The following is a 22,683-nucleotide window of genomic DNA, read 5'->3' as shown; positions in this document are numbered from 1 at the left end:
ACAAATTACAAAACCTTTATCTATCTTTAGTCCCTTAAAAGCACTAAGCACACAACATGCAAACATGCACTCATTATCTTTCCAGATTTAATAATTTAACTTACTGCTAATGTGGAATTGATTTCGTTTGGTTAACCAAAATTGCACTTATATAAAACACCTAGCATCACAAATATTTAGCCTCACATGGTCCTTTTTGAAGGCACCTAAAAACAACACAGAGAGATAAGCACTTGAGCCGCTGTTCATCTTCTGCTGAGCACAGCAAAATCCCCATAAAGGTTAGATAGGTTAGATCCTACACTGATGTATGCCCGAGTCTTCCCCTGCACCTTTCGCTCTGCCCTAAAAGCACTCCTGTCCTTGTGCTCTATTGGTCACCACTGATCAGGTGGGTAGAGGATGCCCAAAATCCTTTCCTAAGTCAGGAAAATGCTCAAACATTCTCCAGTGTTTGCAGCACGCAGTTGACTCATCAGCTGCACAGTTGAAGGCTCCGGTCACATTGTTGACGAGCAGCTAGGACCTGCCTCCATTTTTCTTGACACTTGGCCTTGAGCAAAGGGGGCCCACGCCGGGTAAAGTAGGATGGGAGCTGGAGCCAGCGCTGAGGAAAAACGCTCCAGGGAGCTGGAGAAGAAACTGAAGGAGGATGCCGACAAGGATGCAAGAACTGTCAAGCTGCTGCTGCTAGGTAAAGACAGGAGAGCTGGTAGAACCAAATGGCTAAGACGCATTAGTAGAAAACAACAATATCTGCTTATACATATCTAAGGGCCCATGGTGATGATAATTAGAGAACTTTTAATTCTAATTAAAGTTTTGTCTGTAGCATGTTCTGTTCGCAAACTTGAGTTTGCAAAGAAAAAACATACAAAACTCCCTTTTTTCTTGATGCAATTTTTTTTTCATATACTTGATGTCAAATAATCATACAAATAAAGTAGAAGTACTGCTATGGATAGATCTTATTTACCCCAAAACCCTTAAAAACTTACCAAATTGCCTAATTTTAAAACAGCCTAGGTGTTGATAAGAAGTTACATGTCTGTGTCATGTAAAGGCCTAATCACCTGTGTCCCTAAATTGCTGAGACACCTTGATAATCACTCAAGCCGATCCTCTGTTAATCCTGAAACAACAGGTCCTTCAGCACAAAGGGCTTAACCGTGAAGGACAAGGATACTGTACCACAAAACCCAAACACAGCCTGTGGCTGTAGCCCTCAAATATATTTTAAATACACTTTAGGCAATGTGTCAATAAATCAATGAGAAATGTGCGTTTAAAAAGTCATTTCTGTGAAGATTTACAGTTTTAAATTGATCAGCAGCTTAACCAGTAATTTCATACACCACACTGTGTTTTGCTGTATAAAGAAATACTGATTTTTTCAGGAAAGTCATTCAGTATTACAGTCAGGTATATTTATCTGACAAATGGTCATGGATATTGCGTCATTTATAGCTTTTTTGAGTCCTCTAGTAATGTAGGTCAGGGATAAGAAAAGATTAGACCTGAAGTAAGAAGTCCCTTTATCTGATGAAAAATTGCAACGTCTTCTGTAATTAACTCAAAAATACAAAATTAGCACCAAAAATAAGGTCAAAATTACCCACTTATCTTTCCCTAGATCCTTAAACATGATGAAAGCATTTTTATAAATATGTCATTCAAACAATTCAATTCTTGCTCTTCTTCCATACAGGTGCTGGAGAATCAGGCAAAAGCACTATTGTCAAACAGATGAAGTAAGCTGACTTTGCATCTGAGCATTGCTGACCTTCTTTTAGAGTTGACTATGAGTTGCATTTTTTTAATGCTACATTTTTTCTCACCAGAATTATCCACAAAGATGGTTACTCGCTTGAAGAATGCTTGGAGTTCATTACCATCATCTACAGCAACACCCTGCAGTCCATCATGGCCATTGTGAAGGCCATGAACACGCTCAATATCAACTACGGGCACTCTGATCAGCAGGTAACCACTGCTGACACTCATTTCCACATACATATGAAGCTAAACAGCTTTCGTGGTCCTTATAGCTCACTAAACACACACATGCCTCCATGCAGGATGATGCCAGGAAACTCATGCATCTTGCAGACACCATTGAGGAAGGCACCATGCCTAAAGAAATGGCAGATATCATTCTGCGTCTGTGGAAAGATTCTGGCATACAGGCATGCTTTGACAGAGCTTCAGAGTACCAACTCAACGACTCTGCTGGATAGTAAGATATCACATTTACTCAGGTTTAACATTGCTACATTATTTTAATCTCTTGTATCAGGATGTGTCATTGACTTATTCTCTTCTCCTTCCCCCGGCAGCTATCTGAATGACTTGGAGCGACTGATCCAACCAGGCTACGTGCCCACTGAGCAGGATGTGCTGCGATCAAGAGTGAAGACCACTGGTATCATCGAAACTCAGTTTTCTTTCAAAGATCTCAATTTCAGGTGAGCCAGAGCAATGTTTATCAAGAGAATAAGACAAACAAATCAGCCGCTGGGCTTCCTGTGTGCACGGTGGCAAACAAGGCAACATGCTCCTGTTCTCATGCAGAATGTTTGATGTGGGAGGTCAGAGGTCAGAGAGGAAGAAGTGGATCCATTGTTTCGAAGGCGTGACCTGTATCATCTTCATTGCTGCTCTGAGCGCCTATGACATGGTCCTGGTGGAGGATGATGAAGTGGTATGACAAGTTAAACTAGATACTTGATATTCTTTTATTAGTGTCCATGTTTTTGGAAAGTCTCTTCACTGGGATTTTTTTTCTCCCAGAATCGCATGCATGAGAGTCTGCACTTATTTAACAGTATCTGCAACCACCGCTACTTCGCCACCACCTCCATCGTACTCTTCCTCAACAAGAAAGATGTGTTCGTTGAGAAGATCAAGAAAGCACATCTCAGCATGTGTTTCCCTGAATATGATGGTGAGATAATCATTTCAAATACATATTTAAGATAGTGGCAAGCTAAGTAAAAGCAAAACTTTATAATTACACTGTCTCACCCAGGCCCCAATACCTATGAGGATGCTGGTAACTATATCAAGATGCAGTTCTTGGACCTGAACCTGCGCAGGGACGTCAAAGAAATCTACTCTCACATGACCTGCGCTACCGACACAGAGAACGTCAAGTTTGTGTTCGATGCCGTAACCGACATCATCATCAAAGAAAACCTGAAGGATTGCGGTCTCTTCTAAAAAAACACGCAGAAAACCAGATGAAGGTGAGCAAAGTAGAAAAATGATTTTAAAGATAATCAGGATGAACTGTTGTCATCGGTCACTATGGTTCACTCCTGTTTTGTTTTTTGTTTTTTACAGGGTGCTGGTAGAGCCCTATCACATTTCACAGATCTTTTTCTCAATTCAAACTGAGGCCTGAAGATGAAAACTGTCCCTGCAAGCGGCCATCCTCAAATCAGCGAATGCAAAAAAGAAAAATCTATTTTTTGTGTTCAAAATTAAGTTCTAGCTTTGACAAAGAACTTTTTTTCAGATAGCTCCAAATTCAGAAACTTCCATGCAGGTTTCAGATGAGTTGAATTTCAGTTCATCTAAATTTTCCTCTCAAGTCTCTTGAACTGGTCTTTGGGGGGTGGCATGCAGTGTGTAGTTAAAACATCAGGAGCTTCTGTCAGCAAACAGTGATTTTTTTTTCCTCATGTAATGTGAAAACATTTCCGGCTAATGCATTGTCTGTGTGTTACGGTAAGTGATCAGTGTACGGCTAAAAGGGCAAAGAAGATGACCTAACCACCTGCATATGCACTTCAGCCTCTGTTAGATATTTTAACAGAACCTTTCACTAGAAATGGCTTTTATGTACAAACACACTACAGCAGTTTGTAACATAACTCGAGCATGTCACAAATCGAACCTGTGACATGCTCGAGTCACATGAAAGTGTTAGGAAATCTAACTCTTTACAATAGTTGAAAATGGCCAGTGTATATAATTAAGCAGATTTCTGTTGGACAGTTAATTAAGTATGGCGACAGCATGTTGATATGTAACAATGTCGAGGGATAGATTTGTCAAAGATTTGTTTAAGTTAATTAAAACTCTGGGCCTTTGAGCCAACAATTCTGTACAGAAACCACTAATTGTATTCCTTGATCAAACTTATTAAAGCTTCTGTAGAAAACTCAGTACTTCTCAGTCTTTCACAAATTAAAAGCAACTCTGCAGTGTTGTGTTTAGAATTTTACATTTATTATTTTCACTGAATATTTCTTACTTAAATCATTGAAACGTGTCATTTTTACAAGTGACCGCCTTTAGTTTTTCATAAACGTTCAAAGAACAGCTCTGCGTTGAAGATTCTTTGCCTCCCTGTTTTTTAAATACAGTAACTATTCAGCAGTTACATTTTTTTATATGTAGATTTTCAGAAGCTCAAAATAGAATAATTGACAACTCCATGTCCAACTGAAGCTTGTTGCTTTGTCAAATTAAGAGAACTGAACTTGAGTCCAGGGGTTGAACTTGCATTTCATATATTTTCAGTGGAAATCTCAAAATTAGGACCAAAGGGATCACAAAGTAAGTCAAGAAGGTCATCATTAGGCCGAAAATACAAAATAAATGTCTCAAAAAGGAAAAATGTTACAAGTGAAAAATCTACTATCTTCATCGGCAGAAAAAAGCTCTAAAATGTATTAGAAAACAATTAAAAGTCAAAAAATTTCAGCCATCTGCTCCAGAACTCAAAAACAGATAGACAAGATTAGACGTTGCCTGAAAACATCTTACAGAGCCTGCACAGACGAAAGGTCGTAATTTGAAGCTCACCGCATGATGAGTCAAACACGGTGGAGGCAATACTCTGGTACGTGCATGTCTGCCAGTGGAATCGGAATCAGACAGTGCTTCACAGTGCAAATAAGTACTGACCCAAAGCATACTGCAGAAGCAAGACAAGAATTTCCCAATGCAAAGAAATGAAATATTCTTGAACGGCCAGGTCAGTCACCCGATCTCAACCAAATGCGGTATTTTTCTCAGTTACTGAAGGTAGAAAGTCCAGCAAATAAGCTGCAACTGAAGAAGAACTCCATGGGCTCTAGCCATTGCCTGGAAAAAAATGTTACTTAAAATTCATCCTTGTTTAAGCAATAAAAATTGCTTTTGTTCCAAAGTAGTTAATGCTATACGTTGTAAAACCCATTAAATTAAAGCTGAAGGTTCTGCACTTCAATCACATTAAGATTGTACGACTTAAAACCCACTGTGATGGTTTATCCTCCTGAGAACCAGCCTGTTCATTTATGTCCTCTGTGGACATTTGTTTTTGGTCTATATCTTTTGACCCTACTAAGTCTGATGTACTCAAAAGAGGACATCTGGGGCTTTCCATTGATATCTCATGTGTTTGGGTGGCCTTTTTTTAGCTCCAAAGAGGAAGGAAATCCCCCAAAAGGTTCAATGGGAAGATTCCTTTTTCCTCGATTCTCAAGTGTTTAGAGAGGCAAAAAGAAAAAAAGCGTCATCATCTTAGGCCTGTAAGATGACATTGATGGTCTCTTCTGCTCTAAAGGGGCAACTAATCAGGAGAAAGTTATCCTACAGAACGGGAGAAGGGAGCTAAAAGAGCTTGTTTCAGAAAGGAGGAACTGAGGGCCTGAACCAAAGCCATTTGATCAATATTATTTCAAACTGTGAAAAATTCAAAGTAACTATTAGAGTTCATTAATAAAAATAAGGAGCTGGAAATGAGACTAATAGATCCCCTTTAATGTATTAGAGCCACAAACAGACTTTTCATTTTGATTAAACAAATTATGTGCTGAGCTTCAGTGTACTTGAGAATGTAATTTTTTCTCCTTGGACAGAGCAAAGGAAACTGTTTCCCTCTGCAAACGTAGGATAATTGCTCTAATAAACAGTACAGTGGCCTCTTTTAGCAAAGTTATGAATGTTCTCTCAAGCTAATAAAAGGCATATTTCCAAACTCTCTGAATAAACATGTAAAAGCTCTACAATTGATAGCTCTGAGCAACAAGTTTGTGACATAGCTGTGATTAGCATTCTGTGCTTTCCAGACTATCAGCTGGTATCAATCATTTCATTTAACTCCTCAGAAGAGGAGTTGAAACGTGTACATTACCTGCAACTAAAACTTTGAAGCGATCGGGGTAATTGCCTTTAGAGAACTTAAATATCACTGATATAATGCAGCACATTATCAAAGAAGATGAATAGCCATCTCCTACAAATAAAACATTTATATTGTAATGTCATTGTGTAATGCAGTCACTACAGTCAATATACAGTCAGGACGTTTGGCAAAAGTGGAAAAAAAACCCCAAAACTAAATCTGTACACGAATAAAACATCACAGCTAATTAAAAACAAAACAAAAAAAAACAACAACATTCTCTGTTTATATTTGTGGAAGAAAATCAGTTTTCACAGTACAACTGTACTTCAGTGTAGCCACTCATTTGCAAGAAAATCAGCACCATCTCGAGATATTGTAGGCAACGTTTCAAAAAGTTTTATTTCTTATGAAAGCATTCATTGATTATGTGTTTATTTTAAACCCTGAGTTCTCACCACGTGGTAATCATCCTGATAACAGAAATTAAATTGCAGGAAAGTCTGTATACTGACCGTGTCTGAGAGAAAACTGATGAAAAATCAATTTGCACTTCTTGAAAATTAACTATCATTGGGGGAAAAAAAACAATACATTTTATGGCTTGTTTTTTTACATCTAAAAAAAAAGAGCTTCATGTCATAATCAGTGTAAAACTGTACATACATATGGAATGACTCTTTTTGCAAAACATTACAGTGGCCTTTTTTCAGCCAAGTTATTCACAACATTATCATATACATTGCACAGCATCCAGAGAAACGAAGACAAATTGAAGGCACTTTAAAGAGTCGTCATTAATCTCCCGCTCATACAGTTGTGGCACTGCTCTGTTCTTTGTAAGACATTGAGTAGCTAGAAGCCTGAGAGATCAATGTTTAGCTCAATACTAATCAGAAATTAATTAACAGCTAACAAGCAGGAGGCAGTTTACCTTTATGTTGTCTGTAACTCCCTGGATACTGAGGTTTGATGTGATGTGCAAAACACAACTAAGACAGAAGACAGTTTAAAATCCTTGCAATATGGCTAGTGCGGTTTAAGAAAAAAAAAAAAAAATTCATAGTGGCAATAGTTTAGACTCTTTTGCAAACCAGCCTCAGGTGTACAAAAAGAACGACATTCCTATGACCACGATCTAACGCAGCCTCTGGATTTGACAGTTCGTACCTGTTACTATCATCTGTTAATATACAGCCCTTATGTAGAAGCACTGATCTAGTGCGAATCACCTGCAAGGAGGCACCATATCCTCATGTTTAGAGAGACTTTTGTTAAGTTGAGTGTTTTTATAGGCTATGCATTTTCATGTGGCTAGATGGCACTGTTCCCATTAACACAGCATTATGATTCCCAGCTCAGCTGAAAATTCAAATGTGCATACACAAACATAATCACACACATTCATACCTGAACAGACTTTTTTTTTTTGTTCCATAAGAACACAACAGTTATTCACCACTTTCTCAATGATTTGCCTGCCAAAATGCAACAAAGGATGAATCCTCATCTTCTCACAGAAAAAGTTTGGCAACATTTTCATCCAGCAAAACAGAAACAAAAAGCTCAAACTTAATTTAATCAAATTGCTTTCTCAGGATTACTTTAGTGTGAGTTTCCCGAGCAGCACAACAGACAGGAAGAGGATTTTAACCAACAAGTGGTCAGTTCATCTGTGCAATAAAGGCCTGCCCCTGCCAATTTCATTACATCCATCCCATCACTCAAAAAACTCCCACCATGTGATCTATTTGCCTCATGTAGATGCTCTTTAATGGGAGAGTGTACCGTCGCTCCTCTGGGATCCTGTTACACTGCAGAGAGTTTTAAAAAGAAAACAATTACTGTTGAAATATTTGTAATGTGAGAACAGTGGCCTAGATTCGACAGGAACATGGCCTTACATTGCTGATGTTTCTTGGAGCAGGCTGGTTGACTGGCTCTCTTTCTGTCAGTGCTCCCTCCTCACATGGAAAGTCATCATTCCATTGTTTCTCCCTGAAGCGTTTGTCTATAGGCACAACATGACCCTCGGTTGTGAAGATGTACTTGTTATCGGATTTGTGAAGTGGGTTGTCTTCATCAAACAGCTGCAATGCATAGGAGAGGTTTTTATTTACACAGTATGAAGACAGGCAGGACATCAGTACTAACACCTGGCTCATACCTCATGGAAACCTCAATGGTTTGGTCCCCACAGTTAATATGTCCATTCAATACTTACCCGTTTAAACAGCATAACAAAGATGATGCTGTAACTGGGCGTGGTCATTTTGGGCAACAACAGCTGCCTGCAAGTCCTTATCTCAGCTAATTTTCTAAGCCAGTGCACTGTGAGTACACTGGCTTAGAAAATCAATCTTTTAGCCACGTAGGACAGTAAATTACTTCATGTGGTCATGGTATGTGAAAGCAAGACAGTTTGACAAAGAGGATTTGAAATGCTGAGACAAACTGATCATTAAGTGGAATATGAGGCCTGGGCAGGCAGGCAGCACACCTTAGAATCAGGAGAACATACACACACAGCTTCAGGGGGCCACAAGCTACAGGTGATTTAGACTTCTCGTTACATTTTGAAGAGTCTATGACGTAAACTACACAAGTAGCTGACGCTGTTGCCAGCATTCACGATTGTGTGTGTGTTACACATTAATGGCCTTGTGGTTGTGTCCTGGAGTTTTATATGCACTGCAAGCCACAATAGAGACAAGTAAAATCCGGCAACTTTTTCCCTTCTGCGTCCTTACTCTTTGTTGTGGTCAGTGGGTTTTTGTTTCTTTGTGTGTGTCATTTCGGGTGCAAACATACTTTCCCCTTAAGTTTTTCCACTTATTTGTACATTCCCAATAAGTTCAGCAATGTCCCTCCAGGAATTTGCAGGCATCTTTAAATATTTATATATTGAGGCGATTGTTATTATTCTCTCAATGATAAATTCAACTGTGGTAAAATAGTAGTTGAAACTCTGTGAACACAATACTTGCACAATGTGTCAACATGACATGTAAGTTACATTTCCATGTACATGCACATTAGGTCATGTAACAGGGTTTAAGAGGGATTTGCGGCTATGATGTACCTATGGTGTGGATTCAGTGCAGAAATCTAAAGCAACTGGTATGGTACTCCCACTGCCAGTCCCAAGCCGGGAAAAATGGGAGGGCTGCATCAGGAAGGGCATCCGGTATTAAACCTGTGCCAAATCAAACATGCGGATCCACCCTGTGTAGCGCCCTCTGGGGAAATAAGGGAGCAACCAAAAGTACCATCTCTTGCAATAACTTGAATAAAGATCTATCTCAACTATATACTGCGCTCATATATAATTTTATAGCCATATAAGACATAGCTTTCTATCTGAATGGTCAAGCTGCAACTTACCAGATAAAGATATTTGCATGTCTCGCTGAGGAAAAAGCTCTCCATGCGATCCTCTTTGGATTTATCCACGACATGATGGAGAGTGGCATACCCACATCTGCAAAGAACACAATTCCGCTCAGCCAAAAGCAAACACAGAAGAGCTTTAACAAGCTCAAAAAGAGTAAACAGTGTATTTTTCTATTATTATTTCTTGGACAAAAGCATCTACAACTTTAAACTTAATCTCACCTGACTTTGGCATTTTTCTCAAGGCTCTGTAGAATATCCATTCCAACATGCAGATAGAAAGGATTTTTGGTTGCCTGCAGAAGTTAAAAAAGAAGACTTGTGTGAGATGTAACAGTCACTGACAGCAGCACCAAACGCTGTGGAACAAAGACCATGACTGTTACCTGGTACAGCAGGTAAGTAGACTCTACTAGTTCTGGTCTTAAAGGGTAGAAAAGCACATCGGGAGCCTGCAGCTGCCAGTTGTATCTTTCTGGCAGAGCTCCAAAGCGCTTCCAGATGGCATAGTAGAAGGCATGCAGGCAAATGGCATCATCTACATCGCCATTCAGTACCTATGAGGCAGAAGTAGAGCTTTAATTTAGATTAACAAAACAATGTATACACCATGCTGTTTACAGTACAGGATTTTTTAGATTGCTATCAATATTTGGGGAATTTAAAAAATTAGCTATATAACCTGATAATTTTTGTCTTTTAGACACACAAAACAAAGATTCTAGACTTCTAGAGAAATTTCTCGAGAAATCTAGAGAAGAAGATGAGAAGAAGACTGAATTTCCCTAACATGTGTTATATGTAGTTATTTGTGAGTCTTTACTAGGATAACATGACAATGCAGTTTAAAAATAATCTTGTTTTAATAGCATAATAAGTATTACTGACTCAGAGAGGATTAGTTGCCAGGCAGGTTGCAAAGTGCCCTCTGGTGGACAAATCATGCAACATCAACCCTCATAACATGGTTAAAGACCATTTTTTAAAACATTTTTAATTTTCATTTAAGAACTGTTTTACACGGCAATACAAATAGATCAGGAAACAGACAATATAGGCCGATACCTCGGTCACGTTCTACTCACAGCTGCCACTATAATCCTCACCTGAAGGCCAGGAAAGAAAGCCTGAAGTGAGTCAATCCAGGTGTTCATTATCTCACCACTGAACATGTTCACATTAACATAGAGAGGTGGGTCACCTTCTCCTTCATTGCACGACTCTCTCCTGGGGAAAAAAACCACAGAAATAATATGTAATACTAGTCCCTATGCCTCTAAATGAAATCACAGTGAAATTGTGATTTTATACGCTGCAAAGAGATTTTAATCATAAAGACAAAAACACAACTTCAGATCCTTAACAGGTGTTTATCGGTGTTTACTGATGAGGAATAAAGGGCTGATGTGTATCTCTGTTAAGTCTCATGACAGCTTTAAGTTTCTGAATCTAGTTTTCCTTCCTTCCTGAAGTTTCCTTTAGTAAGAAACTAAAACCAAAAACCATCAGCAGTTTTATTTCCTCTTTGCTTGTTTAATCCGACAGTGACTGATTTACATAGCTGGGATTCATTTCACATTTCATTTGCAACCCAGTGAAGCTGTGCAATGCTGCTGTGTCACATTTCTTTAGTGCTGAACTCACCCTCGTCTCATGTGATTCTGGATGCTTTCATAAGCAGCTGTAAACATACGGTAGTCCTCTTTTTCTCCAAAGAGGATGTACGACTTAAGCAAGTACTCATAGAAGGAGTCCATACCAGCTCCAAGACCACTCTGCTTGCCAACCCACTGCCCTGTTTGAATATTAACTACATTGCCTAAAAAGAGAAATTTAAGTTTATATTCACATTGTGTGGCCATATAATTTCAGCAAATAAACAGAAAAAAAATGAAAAAACAAAAAGAAAGTTTCCAGGGGAAGTCTTTACGCTGTACTAAACAACATACATACCCAAAAGACCGGTTTCGTTGCTCCTCAGGTTCCACAGGGCTCTGACAGCTCGTCTAGCTACCCACTCAAATGTCGAATCCCCAATTAAGCGGCTCAAAATTCCAAACTCCACCAGCAAGGACCCGGCTCCTGCAGTGCAGGTCTCATTCACACTGTCAGGAGGAACTCCGTTCTTCAGGTTCACCTGTGATAAAGATACAAACAAATCAAATCTAGTGCATTTACAGTGACCAATGACAATTTCTGCTCACATGATAACTAAGGTGTGTGCTGCAAAGTGAGACCGAAAGAATATATACCTCTAATTTGTGGTCACAACAGTCTCACTCACCCTGGGGTAGGGAATGCCTGTGCTGGTGTTCTCAAAGGCTGGCAGCAAACGCACAGCCAAGTCATGAGCCAAATGTAGCAGCTCATTATCGTAACCTTCAAAGCCCACATTGCCAAAAGGATGTTTTGGGTCAGTCAGCAGAATGTGTGCTGAAATAAGGCTTCCCAAGATCCTTCAGTTTAAAAAAAAAAGAAAGAAAGAAAGAAAGAAATATAACACCAGAGTTCTACACATAACCAGATATTTAAAAGCTTATCGAAAGCAATTATCATGATAAATGTTACACGAGTCATCATATCAAATGTTTTGCTTTAAAAATGCGTACACTGACATATTTTGATTCCTACAGACTCTGAAAATAGTGACATATGTACCTGATGTTTGCCTCAAAAACTTGCACAGTTGAGTCCTTGTCAAAAGATACAGTATCTATAACCAGTTTGACGGCTCTTTGAAACTCTGACACGTTGCCGAGCACCTGGTGAGAAAAACCACATACTGTATAACCACAGTAAATCAACAATCAGCTGTCAGTTTTAAGACTGACACGGTAACACTTGCACCTGGCTTCATGCAGGGGAACTTAAAAGCTTGGCAGAAAACCCACAACTTACAGAGGAAGTGCTAACAACGTTGTTCTGAATGTAGTGCAGAGCAGAGAAACTCGTATATTTACTTTGAATTATGCTACTGATTGGAAAAAATACAACAACATCGCCTTGGATTAAACCAGAAGCTCCCAGTGTGAGAGACTGGAGAAATTGGCTAAAGACTGTATTTGTTATGGAAAGAAGAAGAAAAAAATCACTGCAAGACTAAATAATTGTTTTGCATTGATGATAGAATGGTCTTTAAATTATATAAATGGGAAGTGACAGCAGTTTTAATAAAAAAATAAAAAATAAAAAAAAAGATTTCATTGATGTTTAAAACAAAGAAATGCCAAAACTGGAATTGGAGGCTGATTTAAGGAAAGTATTTAGGTAAAGATATGTGAACATCTTCACTTTATTCATGTTCGATCTGGTATTATGTCTAAAATATAAAACTAAGCCAAAAAAAAAAAAAGGAAACTGAAAACCCACAACTCACAGAGGAAGTACCAGTCACCATTGCTTTAATGCAGTGCAAGCAGGGCAGTAAATAAACAACCTACCAACAGAGTGTCCAAGGTGTCAATGAGAGTAAGGGAATAGTTCCCCAAGACATCATTTATGTTGATATTTGATCTGAAATAAAAGAAGTGAAACAGACTGTGGTTTCACACACAAGTGGGAGACATACATTATACTGATCTCAAAACATAAAGCGTACTTTAAATTCAACAACAAAGTGATATTCACAGTTTTATCACTGCATATGAGAACAAGTCTTCCCATTAAGTAGAGCTGGGCGATATAAGATTTTTTCATATCACGACATGTTTTTTTTTTTTTTTCATTTCAGGCAATGACGATATCTATCACGATATAAGCCAAATAACTATATTTGTAAGATTTAAATGTGCCTTTGCTCACAAGTAAAATGTGAAATAATCAGCAGCTTGTTTTTATTTAAATATTTATTTCCCATAATAAGTTCAACAGGGTAGATGTACTTAAGGAACATGAGACTATTTCAGATAAATAAAGGCAAATATTGCAAACTACACAAAAGGCAGCCGCTAAAGCGTTTAAGTTTCAAAATAGAACAAACGAAACAGACTAAATTGTCAATTCCACTTAGAAACAAAATATTAATTCTAAAAATAAATCTTAGTTTGTTTTACAGAAGAACAGACAAAATTGACTAACTTTTGTCAATATCAAATAAACTGAGAACTAAAAGGAAATTCTCAATCTCTCCTTGTTGTATAGCTTAGCTTTTCAAACAGTTTTAACAGTTACTTTAGTCTGACAAAAGCCGAATGACGAATTAGCGCTTCCAGTCAGAGACCGAGGCTACATCCACACGTACACGGGTATTTTTGAAAACGGAGATTTTCCGTTTTCGTTTTAAAAAATAATCCTGTCCACACATAAAGGGAGAAATGAAGGAAAACGCCACTATGAACATGCCAAAGCAGCAGGTGGCGCTAGATTCCTAACCGTGCAGAAATGTTGGCCAATCAGAAGTCTAGAAGCCTCGGTGGGAAAAAGTAAACAAAGCTGGGGCATAGAAGCAGAACCCAGTCGTATGTGTGGAGGGACAGTAACTGTGTGTATATGTAAGCATTTAAACACTGCAGAGAGTAGAATTAACAGTAACAGTATTGTAGAAATTCATTTCACCGAAACAATAACGTGGCGCACAGTGTGACGTCAAAAAATGCGCACACCTTTGACGCTGCGTTTTCTCCGTTTTTCTAGTCCACACGTAAATGCAAAAACGGAGTTTTCAAAAATATCCACCCTGGCCGGAGTTTTTAAAAATCTTCGTTTTCAGTGACCAAAAACACCGTTTACGTGTGGACGAAAGGTGCAAATGCATAGAACAAATGCATCTGCGTTTTCAAAAATACCCGGGTACGTGTGGACGTAGCGCATGCACCAGTTTATTGTATTTCCAGACTTGCTTTCGGCACAATTTACAGTGCGCGCTATTCTGTTTTTTGTCAGACTTGAAATAGCCGAAATACCTTCACACTACAGAACTTCTATGGCTCTTCCGTTCGACAATCTCTCCGGCATTGGAACCATCATCTGTTTTCTCTTCGGTCACGCTCGGTTGATTTTTCTAGTCGGCACACTCATTTCCTCCATTACCCGGGCGGTATGGTGGCTGGCTGCTTCCCAAAACAAATACACATGTGCGGCTTGGCACTTGTGCTGTACGTAACAAGTCACGTGACGTGACGCTGCGGCTGTGATTGGTTAGGCTCTGCGCTACTTAATTTGGATTGGCTGTTCTTTTTTTTTCTTTTTTTTTTCTTTTTTTAAAGAGGACAAGAGCAGCGAGGTCTATCGCAATAGTTTAATTTTTCTATCGAGAAAAAGTTATATCGCGATACATATCGTTATCGTTCTATCGCCCAGCTCTACCATTAAGTAGGGATTTTTCTTCTGATTTGACAACATAAACAGTGTAGGACTGATAAGAGGGTATTAAAACATGAATACTTATTTATCAGTGCAGCTCACAACAGGGCAACTCAAAATTATTAATTATAAAATAATTTGCAGATAATCATTGATCATTTTGGTGTCATGAAAAGGAACTAGCCATTAAAAATCAGTGCTGTGAGGTCTGCAAGATGGCGCCAGTGTGTACGGCAAGCCGTCTCCGCTCCTCCGAGTTCCTTTTGTTGTTAGCTGTTTTATTTTCCTTATGTTTTCTGGATGGAACCACATTAATTGTTTATGACCGTCAAACGCTGCTGGATCTCCGACCTCTGAAACATTTCCGACCTTTGAAACATCAACCAGCATATCCACTTTTGAAATTGGGAAGCGACATTCCGTCTCCCATAGACACGACTACTGGCATTTATTGCCTGCCTTTTTTCCCCCCTGCCAAGAAACGGCCCAGACGACGGGGAAAACGGAGCGGCATCCGGATTCGCATCAAAACTTATTTGAAACTACATGGTGTAACCAACTACTACGCCATTTCGGATATCCTCCAACCCCTATCCTCTCTCCATGACCAGCACACCATCAGATTACTCCGCCATCGATGGATCCGACAACTCGCTAATTCGGAACTACCAATCGTCCACCAACCCACTAGAAGCTGGATACGGGCGCGTGGTGGTGGCGTGAACCACAGCAACCTACGTCCGCTGAGGCGTGCTCCAAATAGCGATGAGATGACTACGATCAAGATGGCTGTGCTGAACATTAGATCGCTGGCGAACAAGTCTTTCGTTCTGAATGATTTTTTTCTCTCCTCCGAGCGAGACTTTCTATTCCTGACAGAAACCTGGATCCGACCTGGTGAGTCTGTCTCCCTATCGGAATTTCTTCCACCAGAATGTACTTTTGTCAGTACTCCTAGGACTTCGGGCAGAGGGGGAGGGCTAGTCACGGCTTTTAAAAACAAATTACGTGTGCGACAGCTTCCCCCAGCCATATTTTCTAGCTTTGAGGTGCAGTTACTTGAGTTGAACTGCTCCTCCCCGATCCTCTGTGCGGTGGTATATCGCCCACCAAAAGTCAATAAGGATTTTATTCATGAGTTCGCTGACTTTTTAGGAAACCTCTTGGTTAATTATGACTGTACTCTCATTACTGGTGATTTCAATATTCATGTCTGTTGTGAGTTGGACCCACTGGTCAAGGACTTTCTTGCTCTTATAGACTCTTTTAACCTTACTCAGTGGGTCAATAAACCAACCCATATTAAAGGCCACACGCTTGATTTGGTACTATCCTACGGTTTGGACATTTGCATTACGGACATTTATAATCCTGGGATATCGGACCATTTCCCGGTTTTGTTTAATGTCAATGTGTGCAATATGGAGCTGAAACGTGAGGGTCCTGTGCAAAATATACGCATGATTAACTCAGAGACTATTGCTCAGTTTTCTATGGCTCTGACCAACACTGCCTTCTGCGAAATTAACTGGGATACAGCTACACCGGTTAATGATCTCGCTAACTCCTTCATCGCCACCTGTACTTCTATTTTAGACACTGTAGCTCCCTTAAAGACCAAACGCCTTAAACCATTCCGTCAACCGTGGATGAATGACTATACTCGTACCCTCCGACGTGAATGCCGCCAAGCGGAGAGGAGATGGAAGAAAGACAAACTCCAGATCTCCTTTGACATTCTCCACAATTGTCTGAAGAAATATCAGAAGGCTGTTAAAACTGCAAAAGCCTCCTTCCTTTCGGAGATCATTGCGACTAATAGTCATAAGCCGCAGGTCCTTTTTGGCATTTTTAATTCGTTAATAAATCCACTCTCCACTCAGACCGAGACCTCCCAAGCTTTATGTGAAAAATTCCTAAACTATTTTTCAGATAAAACTATAGCACTAAGATCCACATATCTACCCATTGAGGACACATCTTTAACATCCGAACCCTCGTCGGTACTAGAACAGTTTGAATTTGTTTCCTTTCCGACCCTTAAGGAAATAATAGCTCAAACGAAAAATTCCAATTCCCGTCATGATGTGCTCCCTTCTCGCATTATCAAAAACGCCCTGAATATTGTAGGACCCTGGATTTTACTTATAATGAATTCATCACTACTATCAGGCTGCGTCCCTGCCGTGTTCAAACATGCAGTTATCCAACCTGTAATCAAGAAAAGTAATCTTGATCCTAATGTCCTCTCAAACTATAGGCCGGTATCGAAACTCCCTTTTATGGCTAAAGTCTTAGAGAAAATTGTTCTCAAGCAATTGCAATCTTTCTTAGAGGCAAATGGAATCAATGAAAAATTCCAATCTGGTTTTAAACCTCACCACAGTACCGAGACAGCTTTACTGAGAGTTTTTAACCATCTCCTCGTAACTGTTGATACAGGGCGCCCTGTGGTTTTAGTTCTTTTAGACTTGTCCTCTGCTTTTGATACGGTCGACCATGATATTCTCCTTTCAAGACTTGAACATGTAGTTGGCCTTAAAGGCAAAGTACTCTCATGGTTTAAATCATACCTATTCGAGCGGTTTTTCTCTGTCTCTATGGGAAATCACTCCTCTTCCCCCGCACCCCTTCGTTGCGGTGTTCCCCAGGGGTCTGTGTTAAGTCCCACGTTGTTCTCTCTCTATCTGTTACCCCTGGGAAAAATCTTTAGAAATCACAATATCTCTTTTCACTGCTATGCGGATGATATCCAAATCTATTTCCCTTTGGATTTGGATCTTCAATCCCCGCTATTGCCGTTGCTTAATTGCCTGTGTGACGTCAGAGACTGGCTACTGCATAATTCGCTCACCCTCAATGAAAACAAAACAGAAATTATCGTCTTTGGTAGCCACATGCCGTTGAAACAGCTTTCGGAGACTTTAGGTTCCTATGCCAGCCACTTATCGCCCACTGTCAGAAATCTCGGAGTAATGCTGGACAGCTCCCTCAAATTAGATAAGCAAGTGGCTGCAGTGGTAAAAACCAGCTTCTACCAACTACGCCAAATTTCGAAGGCAATGCCTTACCTACGACATAAAGACCTTGAAAGGCTCATTCATGCTTTTATAACCTCTAGACTGGACTACTGTAATTCTCTTTACTTAGGCCTCCAACTCTCTCTTATTCAACGCCTACAATTAGTCCAGAATGCCGCAGCACGCCTTTTAAGCGGCGCTAGAAGACAGGATCATATTACTCCCATTCTAGCTGACCTCCACTGGCTTCCTGTCAAATACCGTATTGTTTTTAAAATTCTTTTATATACTTTTAAAATCTTAAATAACTTGGCACCCAGTTATTTGATTGACCTTCTTAATCTATATATCCCTACAAGGGCACTCAGATCCTCTAATCAGGGGCTTCTAATGCAACCAATGTCTCGATTAAAGACGAAGGGGGATCGGGCCTTTGCTTTCGCTGCACCAAAACTCTGGAACAGCCTACCGGTTGATGTCCGTGTGTCGGAAACTATCCAATCTTTTAAATCTCGGTTAAAAACCCATCTGTTTAAGCTCGCTTTTCAAACTACTTAGCTTAATTTTCCCTGATTCATGTCTGTTCTTATATTATTATTTTATAATTTTATTCTTTGTTAACTGTTTTCTCCTGTTGTAAATTGCAAGTATGGTTCGTTTGTGAAGCACTTTGTTGTACTTGTGACTTTTAAATGTGCTATAGAAATAAAATTGAAATTGAAATTGAAAATTGAAAAATGATAAAATCCCTTCTTGTCTTAGAAAACACTTGAGAAAGTCCCCCCCCCCCCCCCCCCCACACACACACACACACACAAAATTTCTCTTAATGTTAGTGATATATCTCAAAACTTTTTCTGATACAGCTGACTGACTGAGGAAATCTATTCTGCCTTGAACCATAAAGCTCTTGAACGCATCACAGAAGAGGAAAGGAGTCAGAGATGCTGCCTTATCAGCATAATTTTCTGCATCAGATAGTCTTGATATTGGCTATATCAGTGCTATGCACAGACACATTTACACTTTTTGTCCAGTTTTCTGACAGTTTTCTTTACAGTGGTAATAATTCTTGCATTGTGAATGCATCCTGTAATGTTTTTGTATGGGGATCACCCTTTGCACTACCTACACTTTAGCATACCTCACAGATCATACTAGTTGCATATCTTACAACAGGGACAGCTCTCATTAGTGAGGTACCATCTATTCGCTTTTGTAGTTTTGCACAACCTTTGGTTACTCCGTTATAACATTCCTCTAGTTTCCCTATTCAAATCTGTATTTGGTGGCTTTTGTGTTTAATGCTCTGTCATTCACAAGCTACAAATGTCAAAATTTCCTTTGAGAACAATGAAGTATCTAGTTGTGGTTCTGCGTGTAGTTCCAGCTGAAGGGAAAACCTGTTACAGTTTGAAAAGCATTGTTTCTTTTAAAGGGACTGAAGGGAAAGCTGATGGATAGCACTGCTGACTCAGCAGTGGCAGATATGATCACAACTGCATCAGTAAGTAAGTTTTTAATTAAACAAAGTTTAAATGATTTGGAAAACTATAGCAGGCTTTGGAGCTTTTTGCTCAGTATCAGACTCAGTTTTGGAGAAACAAGACTGTAGACTAAATCTCTCCAGGATCTAGAGGCTTTGTCAGAAAACAAACAAGTATATGTCACCCAACCTTGGAAATAACACTTACTGATTAATTCAAGACAAACATGAGGGTAAAATAGTTGTTTCACTCTGTTTTTCTTAAACTATACATTTGCTTGAGATCATTTGATTTCATAATTTTGAATATGTTATGAAGAAAAACAGGCTATACTTCACAGAAACCCACAGGATCCCTGTTAAGACTCTTTAAGCTTGGAAAGTACAGGACTGTTCAGTGAGAGTCATCTGACCTAGGCTGGCATTGCCACAAAATAATAAGAATTATGTAAATGCTTTCTATTTAGAGAAAACATGGTTTGAACTCTCCTCCGGTTCCCACTTGTAAACCCTGACCCGTTCTTGAGTGATTCTTGAGCAGCGACATTTTACTACAAGCCAGTTTGATTACAACTGCATGCAAACTGCAATGTGCAGAAGACAGTTAAGATAACTGAGCGCCTGGAAGCGTGAACTGCATTTCACAGTAGCAGGTCCAGTCAGTTCAGGTAATCGGGGTAACAGTGAATGACTCACGGGTTTTGCACGTCTGGACCCCTCCCTTCACAGTCAATTGGATTCAGCTCGTCCTCGGGAAAGGCATATTTCATATAATTGTCATATCCGAAGTAGAACATTTCTTTGGCCATGTCTTTCATTTTGGCCTTTAGTGTGTCCGGGAAAGAGCTGTATCTCCGCACGTACTCGTCCTTGTTGCCATCGAAGAAGCTCAGGTAGGACCTCTTTGGGGACTCCTCTCCCGCCGACGCACAGGTGGTCTCCGTCTCTTCATATCTGGGGCCGTGTATTCGTTCAGACCACGAGTTATCTCGCGGCTCGGTCTCCTTTTCCTCCCTGAACAGCAAGTCCAGTTTGTGCAAATTGAAACCGAGATGGAAGTTGAACCCCCAGCTAGGTCCCAGTCCGAAAGCTAGCCACAGCATGCAGCTGAGAGACAGTCTCAATACGACAAGACCAACAAGTATTGACCTCCATTGCATCTTTGCCCCGCGTCGGTCTTGAAACGCATAGTTTAAGTCCACATACCTCAGAGGGATGACCAACTGTCAGCCCCGCTGTTTGTCCGGCTGAACTACAGGCGAGAAGGGGTTGTGGAAGTGAGTCCGCCTCGCATTTCCTGTCAACAAACCAGCTCCTCCCACATCCTGATAGGCGATTGGTGTCGTGTCAGCGGGTTCTACTAGTGATTGGTCGTAGAGATGTCAATCTCGACGGTGCGTTTCGTGGCATTCCAGATTTGTACGCCAATAAGAAAGAGCCACAAGAGTGAAACATTTAGTTTTCAAACCGAGAAATTATTTACATTTCGAAAGATGTAAAGTTGGAAAGGTCAGTTAAATGTAAATATATTGAAAAAAAGGGGGGAAAATGAACATTTTGTTCTATATCTTTAAATGCTTTCAAAGATCCCCAGAATTAATACGCTCTTTTTATTGGTTAAGAAGCCATCAATTAGAACATTATCGTAATTAAATGGTAAAAAATAATAATAATAAAGCTGTTTTGACTTATCCGCTGAATACGAGCTGCAGAGCAACTCAACCACAACAATAATACTGAGTAATTACTATATGCATACAAGCACATGGCTTTGACCGTATGTAGGAGCTTGTACCTGATTTTACTGTATTACTACACTAAGTGAGTATGCTGACCTGTAAACCCTACCAAGGGTCACCTAATATAGATCTGATCACAGGTATAATAGGCTAGGTAATTGATAACAGCTATGTAGAGCTTTTTGGTATGTAGTCATGGCAAAAAAAGAAAAGTATATCCTGAGGTTTTACATATTAGAATATAATAATAACAATAATGAAAAACTGCTCCTTAGCAGTTCTTTAAACTGGGTCAATACAACCGCAGATGAATTTCAAAACATGCAATATTACATCATGTCATTATTTTTTTCACAAAAACTAAACCAAAATGCAGAAGCAGTGTGTGAATAAGTAAATAAATACACCCTTACTGCTTCCATAGGAATTAAGAGGGAAAGTTTCAACAAGGTGTTCATAATCAAATGCACTTGTTTAACTGATCATTAGAAAGTGTGAGCACCTCTATTAAAGCAAAGGTTTTGGCAAGTACATTGATTGATTTGGCAGACTAACAAATATAAAGAAATTAATCAACAATAATGTTAAAGAAGTAACTGTTGCTGAAGATCATTTCCAAATAATCTCACGCAAATTCACCCAACAGTCAAACGATATAACGCCAAGAGAAACTGCAAAAGACACCTCAGACTCTGCAGTACTCAGTTATGATGTCAAATATAAAAGTTCATGACAGTACAATTTTTTTTTTAAAAGACGGAACAAATAAAGTTTGTTTATAAGGGTTCCCATGACCTAGGTTTGCAACATTACAGCTGAACAAAACACAAGATTTCTGGAACAATGTCCTTTAGATAGATAAGACCAACATGGAATTGTTGGCCCTGCACAGCACTACGTTTGACAAAAGTCAAAAACCCTACACCAACTGCCAAACTGTTGTTATCACCTGTTGGCTGGTGATAACTTGGAATAGTTTCGCAGCCACAGGAACGTAGTATTCTCTGAGTCAACCATGATCTCTTCAATACGCTAAAGTATTTAGAGTCAAATGTGAAGTCGGCGGTCTAACACGTAAGACTTGGCTGAAACTGGGTCATGCGACAGCAGCAAACCTACAGCAGAGTGGCTGAAAAAAGGATCAAGGTGTTGCAATGGGATCTTAAGAGATTTGTACATAGGCACATGCAGGCAAACCTTTATAAAGACAAAGATCCTCCACAACAATGATGAAGTCACACAGAAAATAGTTACTTCAGGATAATACTTTTTAAAGTTGTTCTAAAAGCTGCTGAATCATGACGTGTAATTAGTTTTCACACTCCTGCATTTCGGCTTAGTTTTTGTTAAATAAATAACGACACAGTGCAACATGTCATGTTTTGTAGTTCATCTGAGGTTGTATTGACCTTATTTTAAGACCTGCTAAGGAGATTATTTTTATCCTGTCCTGATACATAAATTCTTTCCACTGAAAGAGGGTGCACCTTCTTTTTACCATGACTGTAGTACTTCATATAAAAGAGCATATTAATGTTTTCCCCCACCCCCATACAGTGACTGTTGTTTTGATGAGTACATTCTGTTCAACTAGGTAGAATATCAAACCAAAGGACAAGAGAAAAA

The 22,683-nt window shown here is 39.5% G+C and overlaps 2 protein-coding genes across 2 annotated transcripts; one reads left to right on the top strand and one right to left on the bottom strand.

Annotated features, from left to right (window-relative positions):
- The first annotated feature begins 461 nt into the window (after nt 1–461).
- On the top strand, nt 462–4,163 carry gnat1 (guanine nucleotide binding protein (G protein), alpha transducing activity polypeptide 1). The gene is made up of 9 exons (XM_085457048.1): nt 462–694; nt 1,709–1,751; nt 1,842–1,983; nt 2,079–2,236; nt 2,337–2,465; nt 2,572–2,701; nt 2,791–2,944; nt 3,029–3,245; nt 3,343–4,163. Exons 1-8 carry the CDS (start codon nt 589–591, stop codon nt 3,217–3,219), a joined length of 1,053 nt encoding a protein of 350 aa, XP_085313174.1. The 5' UTR covers nt 462–588; the 3' UTR covers nt 3,220–3,245; nt 3,343–4,163.
- A 2,067-nt stretch (nt 4,164–6,230) lies between these two features.
- Nucleotides 6,231–22,620, bottom strand: edem1 (ER degradation enhancer, mannosidase alpha-like 1). Its single transcript, XM_085457045.1, has 12 exons — nt 20,015–22,620; nt 12,952–13,024; nt 12,170–12,273; nt 11,796–11,967; nt 11,465–11,648; nt 11,156–11,330; nt 10,618–10,738; nt 9,898–10,068; nt 9,734–9,807; nt 9,503–9,599; nt 8,023–8,208; nt 6,231–7,932 (listed from the first exon to the last, which is right to left on the bottom strand). Exons 1-12 carry the CDS (start codon nt 20,476–20,478, stop codon nt 7,843–7,845), a joined length of 1,911 nt encoding a protein of 636 aa, XP_085313171.1. The 5' UTR covers nt 20,479–22,620; the 3' UTR covers nt 6,231–7,842.
- Nucleotides 22,621–22,683: the final 63 nt, after the last annotated feature.

The sequence above is a fragment of the Copadichromis virginalis genome, linkage group LG5 (genome assembly GCF_057382275.1).
Source record: "Copadichromis virginalis isolate Kocher_CV1m ecotype Utaka linkage group LG5, C_Virginalis_male_GT1.1, whole genome shotgun sequence".
Classification (NCBI taxonomy): domain Eukaryota; kingdom Metazoa; phylum Chordata; class Actinopteri; order Cichliformes; family Cichlidae; genus Copadichromis; species Copadichromis virginalis.
The sequence above is the reverse complement of the archived record's forward strand: the minus strand, read 5'-3'. Positions and strand labels throughout refer to the sequence as shown.

Bases quoted from the DNA above. Each gene is read 5' to 3' on its own strand.
- gnat1 (XM_085457048.1), top strand. From the start codon at position 589: ATGGGAGCTGGAGCCAGCGCTGAGGAAAAACGCTCCAGGGAGCTGGAG. The intron at 1,984-2,078 runs GTAACCACTGCT...GCCTCCATGCAG, and splicing joins ACGGGCACTCTGATCAGCAG to GATGATGCCAGGAAACTCAT. The intron at 2,466-2,571 runs GTGAGCCAGAGC...GTTCTCATGCAG, and splicing joins TTCAAAGATCTCAATTTCAG to AATGTTTGATGTGGGAGGTC.
- edem1 (XM_085457045.1), bottom strand. From the start codon at position 20,478: ATGCAATGGAGGTCAATACTTGTTGGTCTTGTCGTATTGAGACTGTCT. The intron at 11,649-11,795 runs GTGAGTGAGACT...TCTTTATCACAG, and splicing joins CAGGCATTCCCTACCCCAGG to GTGAACCTGAAGAACGGAGT. The intron at 10,739-11,155 runs GTGAGTTCAGCA...TTTTTTCCCCAG, and splicing joins CAGAATCACATGAGACGAGG to GAGAGAGTCGTGCAATGAAG.